At 47.8% G+C, this 12268-nt stretch overlaps 1 protein-coding gene across 1 annotated transcript; it reads right to left on the minus strand.

Annotated features, from left to right (window-relative positions):
- Positions 1-492: 492 nt before the first annotated feature.
- Positions 493-9846, minus strand: CTRC (chymotrypsin C). Its single transcript, XM_049772534.1, has 8 exons — positions 9807-9846; positions 7704-7795; positions 7515-7612; positions 5318-5443; positions 3570-3706; positions 2514-2659; positions 1011-1197; positions 493-650 (listed from the first exon to the last, which is right to left on the minus strand). Exons 1-8 carry the CDS (start codon positions 9844-9846, stop codon positions 493-495), a joined length of 984 nt encoding a protein of 327 aa, XP_049628491.1.
- Positions 9847-12268: the final 2422 nt, after the last annotated feature.

Genomic DNA, 12268 nt, shown 5'->3' on the forward strand with positions numbered 1-12268 from the left:
TGGCCAGTTCTGTGAGCTGGGGAGTTGCCCTCAGGAGACCCTTTTCTTTGCAGGGTGGTAGTGGTATCTGAGGACCTACCAGAGTCATCTGTGCTATCAGGAGTAAGAAGGGATAAGATCTGAGTAATAATGGAACTGAAGAGATTGCACAGCAGGTATAGAGCATTTGCCTTGCATGCTGCTGACCAGGGTTCGATCTCCAGCATCCCATATGGTGCCCTGAGCCAACCAGGAGTATTTCCTGAGCACAAAGTCAGGAGAGATCCACGAGCACCTCCAGATATGACCCAAAATCCCAAAATATAAAATAATAAAATAAAAATAAGAGAGGGATCCAAGACATGAATGTTCACGATTTGTGAACTATTGGGGGGTCACTGTTTCATGTATCTTTGTTTCCTACCTCTCAGACCTCAGGTGACCTTCTGGGATGCAACTTCATCCTAAATACCTCAGTTCTTCCTCCATGCCTCACTGGTCTTACTGAAGGGTCTATCTCTGCAGCCCTGGTATGGAGTGAGTGGCCAGCCCCTCAGAAGCCCATAGCCACGAGGATGCACAGAGACACACAGATTGCAACTTGAGGGAAAGGAGGTTTATTGCTATTGCAGGGCCGTGTAGCTGTGTCTTCGGACTTACTGCTGCATTTTCTGGAGGGACAGAGAACAAGGTGAGGGACTCTGAGACTGTGCCTACTCCGGGGGTAGCACCAAGCTCTGTGCAGAGGGTTAGCATGGGCACAAGGCCTTGACAAGCCAGTCTCACTTCCACCCAGGTCTCCGCGTCCCCCTCTGCATAAGGGCGTGTGTAAATGGGGTTCAGAAAACATCCTCCCACCACATGAAAGCCTCCAGCCCTCCTCATCATATGTGACCCCCCCCCAAGGACCCTTCCTTCTTAGCATCCATTTGGGTACCACATAAGGCTGGTGCGAGGGAACGAATGAAGACAGGAAGGCATGAAGGAGTGAGCTTGTAGGGGTGAACCAGCAAAAGCCCCAGCAAATAAACTAGGCGCGGGCTGGGTAGGACGCAGTGCACCCACCTCGTTGATCCAGTCAATGTAGGCAGACACACGGGTGTAGACGGCGGGTTTCTTGAGGGTGTTGCAACCCAGGCCTGAGCCAAAACTGACGATGCCTCGCACCTCCCAGGAGCCGTTCTCAGACTGGCAGTTCAGAGGACCACCAGAGTCTCCCTGCACCAGACAGAGTGGGGTGGGTGTCAGACACCAAATTCTTGTGGGGAGGGTGCCACAGGGAGAGATAGGGGTTGACTTCTCAGCTTGGTACCCATCCACTTAATATATAGCCTCAGCCTCTCCTCCATGCTAAGGAGAAAGAGCAGATGTAGTTTGGAAATGTTGGGGGTGGACTCAGAGATTTCAGACTCACTTTTGGTTTGATGTGTGATCTTGGGCGAATGAGATTGTTTTTCTTAAGTATTGGGAGCACCATGTTAAGACTTTGTAAGCTGGGACTGCAGAAAGTGCAGCTAGTGAGGTGCTTGCCTTGCACTCGGCTGACCATGGTTTGATCCCTGGTATCTCTGAAGTTTCCCAAGCACTTCCAGGAGTGATTCCTGAGTGCAAACTCAGGAATAATCCCTGATTGTCATGTGTAACTCCCCCGAAAACTCAAAAACAAGCAAGAAAAAACTAAAACAAAGACTTTATGAACTTTATGAACCCTTTATGAACATAAAGGGTCTGGTGTTAGAAAGCAAGGAAAGTGAGGAAAGTGGAGTGGGAAGAGCCTCAAGTGTTTGGAACCGGGACCGTTTTGGTTATTCTAGATAGTTTTTGGTCCCCTGTCAGTCTTACTAAGTCCTAAGCCTTTTCCTTACAGGGAAGGAGTTGATGGTCTTATGTAAATGAGTAGATTTCAAAGAAAACTCTGTTGAAGGGGGAGGAAGGTACTTTCAAATGATGCTCATAAGATCCCTTGGGTCGCTTTGATGACTCTCAGCAAACCTGGCCAGCAGTTCAGTGCAAGACCTGAGGATATGGTAGTGCTGAGTCTTGTGGTGCCCAGGATTATCCAGGCTACCTTGGTATTGTTGAGGCCTTCAGTGCTCCACCCCATGATGCAGTAGGGACAATATGGTACCAGGAATCCAATTTGGGTCTGACATGTGCTAGACCTTGTCTGCTGTGATATCTCCTGGGGCCTGAACCTTCTTTGTTGATTAAACTCACCTCATCCTCCCAACAGCCCTAAGCTTATTGTATGTCTATGAATGAATGGAAAAACAGGCTCAGAGAGGTTTAAGAGTCTGTCAAAGTCTACCAGCTACTAAGTGGTGGGGTAGATCTTGAACTCAGATACTTCTGCTGGACTTTTGTGCTCCTGACACAGAGGAGGAGGAGAGAGGGTATAGAAACAATGGTCTCTAAAGGCCCAGATTAGTGTCACACTCTGCTGCTCCCACTCCCCATCTTCCCTTTGCTCTCCTGAGTATCTCCTTTTACTTGGGTGCTGGGAGCTGAGACAGGGCTGAACCCTGGACACTCACGTTGCAGGCTGAGATGACACCATCACCGCCGGCACAAACCATTTTGTTGGTGACCATGGCGCCCCACCAGTCCTTCTGGGTGCAGGTAGAGTAGTCCACCACGGGCTGCAGGCCCTGCTGCAGCTCATCGGCGATGGGTCCATTGGCTGCAGAGAGAGTGGAAATTGTTGGAGAGTTGGCAGGAACCCAGTCCTGGCCCTGGCCTTGAGTATTACACAGGGCTGGTGGGGATGTAGACTCTGTGGAAACCACACATGGACTCAACACTGGGTCCACCATCCCCACCATTGTGTGGAGGGTGCTTTGAGAATAGACAAGAGGCAAATTGCAGGTACATGAAGCCTGGGAGCAATTGCTGGTGGGATTCTTTGTTTTCCATTTGGATTCTGTACTTGCTAGTTCATTCATTCATTTCCTTGTATTCCTCTTTAAGGCCACACATTAAAGAATTCTTTTCATCCCAGGATTTCCAAGACCTGATCTCAGTTTTCCTCTAAGCCTATCATAGCTTCACTCATGATGATTGATTTTATTTTGGAGGTTGGGTTGCTCCTGGTGGTGCTCAGGGACCGTATGGCATCTGTTTGATTGAACCCAGGGCTCCCTCAGGCAAAGCCATGTGCTCCAGCCTTTGAATCAGTTCCATGACCCCCCTAGCATTTAAATCTTTTTTACTTATCTGGAATTTATTGGGGCTTAAGTGACATCACACAATCTAATTTCCTACCTGCAAAAAGTAGGGATTTAGTCAGTTTATTTAGTAGTCACTTAAGTAACTCCTTGGATGTATTGAGCTTGGTCCTGAGCACCAGCCATATGCATATCATTCTACTATATCCATCGGTTGCCCTGGTTAGTGTCTGTCATGGTACACATGACTAATATTAATTAGTTAATTATGAATATTAATTAATTATATTAGTTGTCTGATAATTATAAAGTTGTTTTCCTTTAGGCAAGCAAACAAAAATATGTGGTTGTTAAAGATGGAGGTGTGCTGATTTGGGGAGCTTCCTTCAGGAAGGCCCTGATGGTTCTTGGTTGCCTGGTACTCACTCCACAGGCGGCCCCAGCCAGTGACGTAGCAGGGGTAGTCCTGAGGCATCACGGAATCGGCCTCTGGCAGGCAGGCCACCTGGATGGTGTCGCTCAGCTCCACATGATCTGCCAGCTTGATGAGAGCAATGTCGTTGCTGAAAGCCAAAAGGGATGGGTGAGCAGGCGAAGATCTCTGACCTCACAAACACACACTAGGACCAATATTATGCTAAAGTTGGGGGAGGTAGGGAGGACACCAGGATCCTCAGGATTCTATCTGGCTGGCAGTGATGTTAGGGGACTAGTGATTGCTTGGAATCCCTGTTCCACCCCCAAGTATCCTCATGTTATGAAAGCAAAAGGACAGAGAGGCTAAAGGGCTCTCAATGCAGCAGCTTCCAGACTGATGAGAACATAAGCTAAAGCAAACGAATAATTATAACAATGAAAAAGGAACATTTGCATAGATAATTAAAAATAACTTTAACTTTGAGGGACTCCCTATTAGTGCTCAGAGGGCCCAGGGACCACTCTCAGCAATGCTCAGCCCAGCTGTCAGTCCTTAATCAGGTAATGTGGTACTGCTCGGCCCAGAGGTGCATGGGGGTGCCAGGGATTGAATTTGGGCCTGTAACATATGCAACCCTTTGAGCTAGCTCCTAGCCCAGCAGATGTAATTCTTAATATTTTCAGTCTATAGGAATGAAAGCTAGTCTTGGTATATCTTGAGCTGTGTGCCCTGAGACATATTCCTTGATCACTCTGAATCCGGATTCCTTCTCTATGGTTATTTTTTATTATCATTATTATTATTATTATTATTATTATTATTATTATTATTATTATTATTATTATTATTATTATTATTATTTTGTGGAGGGTGGGCCATACCTGGGGCACTCAGGAGTTACTTCTGACTCTGCACTCAGAAATCACTCCTGGCAGGCTTAGGAGACCATATGGGATGCAGGGGACCGAACCCCCTGGGTTAGTCCCCGGTTGGCTGAGTGCAAGGCAAATGCCCTACCTACCCTTTGTGTTATTGCTCCAATCCCTTATCTGTGGTTGTTTTTTTTTTTTTTTTTTTTTTTGGTTTTTGGGCCACACCCGGCAGTGCTCAGGGGTTACTCCTGGCTGTCTGCTCAGAAATAGCTCCTGGCAGGCACGGGGGACCATATGGGACACCGGGATTCGAACCAACCACCTTTGGTCCTGGATCGGCTGCTTGCAAGGCAAACACCGCTGTGCTATCTCTCCGGGCCCTATCTGTGGTTGTTTTAAGGAGCTAATCACAGATGCTTATGAAGAAATTGCTGCAAAGCAGCCATCCAGTAGGCATCCAAAGGTGATCCCTCGTCTCTCCCTCTAACTGAGGAACTCCAGGGCAGACCCTGAGGAGGCTTAAAGGTCTTTATTCCCTGGACATCTTCTGGGCACTTTGACTAATGGTAGATCAGCAGGTTTGTATGTCTATTTCTACTTAGCATTTTTTTTGAACGAGATACAACTGGCAGGGATATCTTTAGGGTTTGCTTCTGATTCTGCACTCAGGAATCACTCCAGGTTGTATTGGGGATCAAACCCTAGTCAGCTGCATGTAAGGCAAGTGCCCTACCTGCTGTCCTATCTATGACCCTCTACTTTTTGCAGGACTGGCCATCTGCTGAACATTCAGGCTGCCAGGGATGAAGTGGGGCTGGCATTGGCCCTTTATCTTAGAGCTTCTTTGACTATACTACCCCAGAGCCAGGTCAGGGTCTACTCACCGCACCAGGAAAGAGCTCCACTTCTCGTGCACGGTGATGGAATCCACATCCATGAACACAGAGCCGGCCTCATCTTCCACCAACAGGTTGTTCTTTCCCAGGCCCACACGGTAGGTACGGCCCTTGCTGAGAGAGTAAAAAGACCAGAAGGTCAGGGTGGTTTCCTGCTCCATCAGGTGAGGCACAGAGGTAGAGGGTGTGGAGTTATTCCCTGTGACTTCCAGGGAATTGTACTTTGTTTTGTTTTGTTTTTGAGCCACATCCAATGGTACTCAGGGTTTACTTCTGGAACTGTGTTCAGGGGTCATTCTTGGTTGTACTCGGGGGATTGAACCCAGGTTAGGTGCATGCAAAGCAAACACTCTACCTGCTGTACTATCTTTTCAGTCCTGGGAATTGTACTTTGGAGGGAAGAATGTCCACTTCTATCTCCTATGAGAGCCCAGGAAAGTCTCTGGACTTGGAGTCAAGTTCATTTGACTCATGGATGGATCTCCGGGAGCTGCAGTGTCCTTGCACTGAAGCTAGCTGTCATCCTGTCCCTGGCTGTTCCTTTTGATATGAATAGTGCCACCTAAAATACTCCTTGCTTACACCCTCCTGTTACTTCAAATCACTAGAACAGGGGTGGTGAACAAGTTCGACACAAAGAGCCAAAATTTTAAACTGTGAGAGTCAGAGAGCCACACCACACAGTGACCTGCCAAAACTGACAAACACTCACACAAAAGCATATAATTTTAACAAGAATATATTAAACACATATTGCATTTTGCCATTTTGCGTGAGGGTCAAAATCCTGCAGTGATGGTGAGGGTGTGCTGCGTCCTTCACACTAAGAACTAACGGCAAGATGTGACCCAACATGTGACACACGGGTCCCCCGCTCGCTGGCCTGTGCAGTTGTTTCCGAGGGATGGAAGATGGGACTCCGAGCTCAGAGATTTCTCCTCAGAGGTCCCTCCTCAGAAGCAGCAGAACAAAATCCAAACTTGGCAAAGAGCCACAGTATACAAAACAATGATAAGAGGCAAAGAGCCGCATTCATTTTGGCCTGGAGCCGCATGCGACTCGTGAGCTGAGTGTTCGCCACCCCTGCACTAGAAAAACTGAGTGAGGGCTGGAGTGATAGAATAGTGGGTAAGGTGTTTGCCTCACATGCGGCCAACCTGGGTTTGATTCCCAGCATCCCATATGGTCCCCTGAGCTTGCCAGGAGTTATTTCTGAGTGAAGAGCCAGGAGTAACCCCTGAGCACCTCCAGGTTTCCCACCCCCCCCCCAAAAAAAAAGAAAAGCCAAGTGATCCCATTTAAAAGTTTTTTCTGAGGGACACTACTGGTGGTGTTGTAGGCATGTGATGCTGAGAACTGAACCCAGGGTCCATCTCAGACAAGGCCGCCATCCAGTTTCACATCATGCTGTTTCACATCAGTTGTTTCTTCTCTCACCTCCTCTCCATGTCTCCTGTCCTCCTACCTCCTTGTTATTTCTCAAGCATGATAAGCAGGATCCCTTCTTAGGGCCATTTTACCTACCATTCCCCACCTGCAGCACCCATTCCCACAATGAGAAATCATTTTTGGGGGGGTGGGAAGAGGAGGGCTTGGGTCACATGTAATGATATTTAGGAGCTACTTTTGGCTACGTGCTTAGGGATCATTCCTGGTGGTGCTCAGAGGACCTTATGTGATGCCAGTGATGGAACCAGAGTTGGCTGCATGCAAGGAAAGCACCCTACCCACTGTAAATATCTCTCTGGCCTCACACTGAAGATTTCTTCTCTTTCTTCTGCTCCATTGGCTCTTGGATGAAATACCTATTTCAGAGGGACCCCCTGTGACCACCTCACTGATGCTATAATCCGGGCACTTTAACCCTCTTCCTGGCCCCTTTTTCTTCACTTCCCATTGAGTCCTTGTCTTGCTTTTGCAAGATGGCCTGCACTTCCATTTTAAATAAAAGAGAGTGAGGAGTGAAGCAGGAAGCCAGGCACTGTCACAACGCTGCTGCCCAGCATGCTTGTGGGATGAGGAAAGGAATCAGAGTCACAGGCTGTATGTAGCTCATTCAGCCTGGAGTGTGTGTGTGTGTGTGTGTGTGTGTGTGTGTGTGTGTGTGTGTGTGTGTGTGTGTGTTGGGGAGTTGGGTTGGGGGACAGCTGAGTCAAAACAGCTTGTAGGGACTCTCCCTGCTTACCTGATGCAGTGGGCAGCAGTGAGAACGAAGTTACTGGCGATCAAGGTGCCTCCGCAGGTGTGTCTCCAGGTATCATCCTTGAGGTACTGGAGGGAGATCTGGGGGGCGCACAAGTTCCATGTCAGTGATCAAGGGCCCTCACCACTCTAATATTGCCCTTTCACCCCCCAATTTGCAACCAACACTCACCTGCCAGGGCCAGCTGTGGGGCCTGGCATTGTCTCCTCCCACCACTCTGGTGGCAAGGTTGGGCAGGAAGCTGGGGACCCCGCAGCTGGAGGCTGAGGAGACAGGAGAGGAAGCACAGGGGTGAGTGGGTGTGGACCTATCATCTGGGAGTGAGGGAAGGACATGTGGACAAGAGTCCAGACTTGGGGCCTGAGCAAACACAGCATTGGATTTGACTGTCTGACAGGAGGTGCATGGCAATTTCTGGGTTACCAATTTTTTCTCTCTGAGGGAGAAAAGCATTAACTGGTAGATGTGGGCTGAGAATGAAGAAAGATGGTGCACATGAGGAGTGTCTACTGAAAGGCCTGGTGCAGAAAGAAATCTTGGTAATGATGGAAGCAAGGGTGCTGGCAGGGATAGGAGAAACCATATACATTTGTGCCCTTCTCTCAGTGCTTTGTGCTAGGGATTAAAGCCAGGACCTCATACATGCCACTGTCACTCTAAGACCATTTTGTTAATCCTTGTCCCACTGTTTCTCTCTCTTTAAAAAAATTAATTGATTAAATTGTTGTGGGAGGGGCCAAAGAGATAGCATGGAGGTAAGGCATTTGCCTTTCATGAAGAAGGTCGGTGGTTCGAATTCTGGCATCCCATATAGTCCCCTGAACCTGCCAGGAGCGATTTTGCAGCATAGAGCCAGGAGTAACCCCTGAGCACTGTTAGGTGTGACCCCCCAAAAAATTTTTGTTGTGGGGCCACACCTGGCTATGCTCAGGACTCTGCATTCAGGGATCACTCCTGAAGTGTTTAGGGGATCATATGGGGTACTGGGTATTGAACCCAGGATAGCTGTGTGCAAAACCCCTGTTCCCATCATTGCCTCCAGCCTTGAACTATTTTCTTTTTTCTTCTCCTTCTATTTTTTGTTTGTTTTGGGGCCACACCCAGCAGTGCTCAAGAATTACTCCTGGCTCTGCACTCAGAAATTACTTCTGACAGGTTCGGAGGACCATAAAGGATGCTGAGGATCGAATTAACATGAGCCATGCACAAGGCAGAAGCCCTTCCTGCTGTGCAATTGCTCTGGCCCCACTACTGTCTCTTTTTAAGCTATAGTATAATAATGTGTGTGTGTTTGTGTGCGTGTCTATGCATATGTGCCAGTATGAAGATATTTCATCCAAAGTTCAGAGTCACTGCTGGTGAGCTGTGTTTCATGGTCAAGAGTATGTGCTCTGAGTGAGACAGACTCAAATTCAAATTCTGACTCTTCCCCAGCCAGCCAGTCAGGTGATCTTGAGCAAGATCCTGAGGCTCTCTGCATCCCTGTGCCCTCGCCTATGAAATGCCCATCAGCACACCTGCCTCTGAAGGATCAAATTGACTCCTGCACTCAATGGATACCACACTGTGCCTGGCCATTAGTGAACACACAAGAAGCAAGCACAACCATTATTATTACTGTTGTTGTTAACTGGAGGACCCTTGACAAAGTGCCCTTCTTTGTCAAATGAATTGAGATTTAGAGAGGGGAAGTAGATTGCTTGGGCCCTGCTGAAAATGTATAACGTTAAGTCAAGTCCCTCAATACCTAGTCTGGGACCCAAAAGGAGACAGGGAAAACCAAGAATCCTTCAGGAAGAGAAGTTCACACAGGATGAGTTAGATCCCTGTATACCCTGGATAGACCCAGAAGAGACAAGACACTCCTGTGCCTCTGGACCAAGCATGCTCTGTACTTTTTACTGCTTAGCTCTAATTCTCATCCTCCTCGCTTCTCTCTATTTTTCCAAGTGGGGACACCTGACAGAGTTAGTGGTTAGGCTGTGGAACTTGGGGCTGTACTCTGTGGTGCTTACAGGGGATTGTTGTGCTAGGGATTGGATTGAGGGCCTTGTGCCTCCTAGGCACATTCTCTTCCATCACCCTCTCTGCCCAGCCTCTCCTTTCTCCCTGAGTTATTTCACAGATATATAGGCAGAGTCACTGAAACAACAGTAGCTCATCTGATACAGGTTGTCCATGGCCACACTGGTCCCCAAGCCTACTTCCTCAGAGCCTTAGAGGACAGAGGGGCCCTGTTCCCGCTCTTGTTTCCTCCTATTTGCCCCAGCTTACCGAAGGCCAGGAGGGTGGCGAGGACGGCAAAGCCCAACATGCTGTCAGTTGCTCGGGACTGAGTGACCGATGCACTGGGCAGGGGCACATTTATAGGTAGAAGATTGGGAGAGGGCTGGTCAAGGCTGGGCCTTGACTTCTTAGGGACAAATCTGTTCTGATAAGACCCTTTCCCTGACCTTGGGGGTTACTGTTTAATTTGAGCAGGCAAAGAGGTGGGAGGAGGCTAACTCAGTGACTTGAATTACCAAATATTCTCAAATGTGGGAAATTTGCATGTGTTCTTATGGGGAGCACTCTGTTGGGGGTATTTTTTTATTCTTTCACTGTAACTCATTCTTTTTAGTTCTCAAGTTATTCGCTATCTACTTGGGCCAGGCATTCTTCCCAATACCACTTGCACCTATTAAACTCCTCGAACCACACAAAGCTACTAGCTCAGATGTTGGGTGACCTGCCAAGTCACAACACACAATAGAGTCAGGGTTTGAAGTCAGTGCTTTGAATTTGGGGCACATTGTGTCCAGTTATGTCTTCATAGCTCTCTCTAACCAATATTCCTTTCCCACTCAGGCTACTCCCCGTCACCTTCCAGCACCTGCTTCTTGGGCTGTGGATGGAGGTTGAGACCTTGGCAGACCCTAGCAGGTGCCTGCTTTGCCAGATGCCTCCCTAAAGTCAGGTCAAGTCATCTCCCTGTTAGGTCTCTTCTTCTGTTCTCAGAAATGAGCAGATAAGGCCAGCTGCCTTTTCAGACTCCTTTCAAGACACAGAGTTCCAGGACTTAAAGTCAAGGTCAGGAGGCAGAGCTGAGCTGTGGCATTTGGTGTGGGTCCCAGGCACAGTATTCTCAGAGTTCTCTTTGAACTTCTGCTGTTTGGCATGAGCCCCTTCTGTCTATCACTCATTCATCACCCAGCACGTAGATAGCTTGTGTCTCTTGGCTATTGCAAATAACACTGTCATGAACATTGGGGTGTATCTAGCTTTTCAAATTAGTGTTTTTATATTTCTACTGGGGAGGTTAGGATTTACTAGTAATTGGTGCTCAGGTGCTTATTCCTGGCAGTGCTTGAGGAATCATATGAAATGCCAAGGACCAAACCATGATCCCTTGCCTGTAAGATAAACACCTTAACCCCTGTACATCTCTCTAGCCCTCAAACCTTATTTTCATAGTTAAAAATATCAGTAATTTGCCTTGCATGTGGCTGACCCAGGACAGTCATGGGTTTCATCTTCAGCATCCCATATGGTCCCTGAACCTGCCAGGAGTGATTTCTTTTTTTTTTGGGGGGGGGGGTCACACCCAGTGGTGCTCAGGGGTTAATCCTGGCTCTGTGCTCAGAAATTGCTCCTGGCAGGCACAGGGGCCCATATGGGATGCCGGGATTTAAACCATCGTCCATCCTGGATCTGCTGCTTGCAAGGCAAACGTCTTACCACTGTGCTATCTCTCCCGCCCAGGAGTAATTTCTGAGTCAGAGCTGGGAGTAACCCCTGAGTGTTGCCAGGTGCGCCCCCCCAAAAATGAAAAAAAAAATAATGTTTTTGTTTGAAAAATAAAAAGAGACAGAACATGAGTGCATGTCTGGTGATTTTTGAGAGGAAAAGTCAGGTTTTCAGAACTTTTCATGACATGAGACTAGTCCAATACTTCTCTGCCCACTCCAATAAAACTTAGAGCAGTTTGTCCACAGTTTTACCAAGGGGTGCCCTGTTCCTGGAAATTGAAATGAAAGCAGAGATATGATATAGGCAAGGAACAGATCTTGTGAGCTGCACATTTGGGGAGTCAGGAGACTATTACTTCTGTAAACCTTGGGCAACCTCCATGGGTCTCTCTTAACCATCGGAGAATATGATCACCAATGTCTTAGAACTCATCTAAGTCATGTATCTAAGTCTGGTTTCCAAGCAGTCAGACAGACATCTGTGCCTCCATGTCCACAGACACACACACAGCTGTGACAGAGAAAACCTGCGTGAAAGCAAATGTATGAGGAGCCACTTACAAACAACCCAGCACACTCACAGTCAGAAACAGATACAAGTGTACAGGCTCACTGTGGTCAGAGGCAGATGAAAGCCAGCAATTGTGTTCTCTAGATGGTGGCAGAAAAAAACAGGCATTATCTAGGCAAGAGGCTTCAGGCTTCTGTGGAAGAAACACCCAAGTATAGACTTTAGGGGAATTTCCTTGCTGAAGCAGCAGCCTGACAACAACAGCTTGAGGTAATGGAGTCCCCTTACTGGTTTTAGCTGCTGAAGGTGGGAGGTTGTGTGTTTTGCCTAGGATCAGTCTGTGCTTCTACAGAAGAGAAAACCTCAGAGCTGTAGTTTTCTAGTTGTATCTCCTTGTGTTAGTGACTCAACCTTAGGATCCTGCCTCATTAAGGCTCTTGTAGGGAGTACTTGGCCTATGGTAAATACTACGTGTATGTCTGTTTCTGTTATGTTCG

The sequence above is a fragment of the Suncus etruscus genome, chromosome 4 (assembly GCF_024139225.1).
Source record: "Suncus etruscus isolate mSunEtr1 chromosome 4, mSunEtr1.pri.cur, whole genome shotgun sequence".
Taxonomy (NCBI): domain Eukaryota; kingdom Metazoa; phylum Chordata; class Mammalia; order Eulipotyphla; family Soricidae; genus Suncus; species Suncus etruscus.

Excerpts from the sequence above, each read along its gene's own strand:
- CTRC (XM_049772534.1), bottom strand. The coding sequence starts at position 9,846 with ATGTTGGGCTTTGCCGTCCTCGCCACCCTCCTGGCCTTCG. Across the intron at positions 7,796-9,806 it reads CGCCACCCTCCTGGCCTTCG|CCTCCAGCTGCGGGGTCCCC; the intron begins GTAAGCTGGGGC and ends CTGTCTCCTCAG. Across the intron at positions 3,707-5,317 it reads TGGAGCTCTTTCCTGGTGCG|CAACGACATTGCTCTCATCA; the intron begins GTGAGTAGACCC and ends TTTGGCTTTCAG.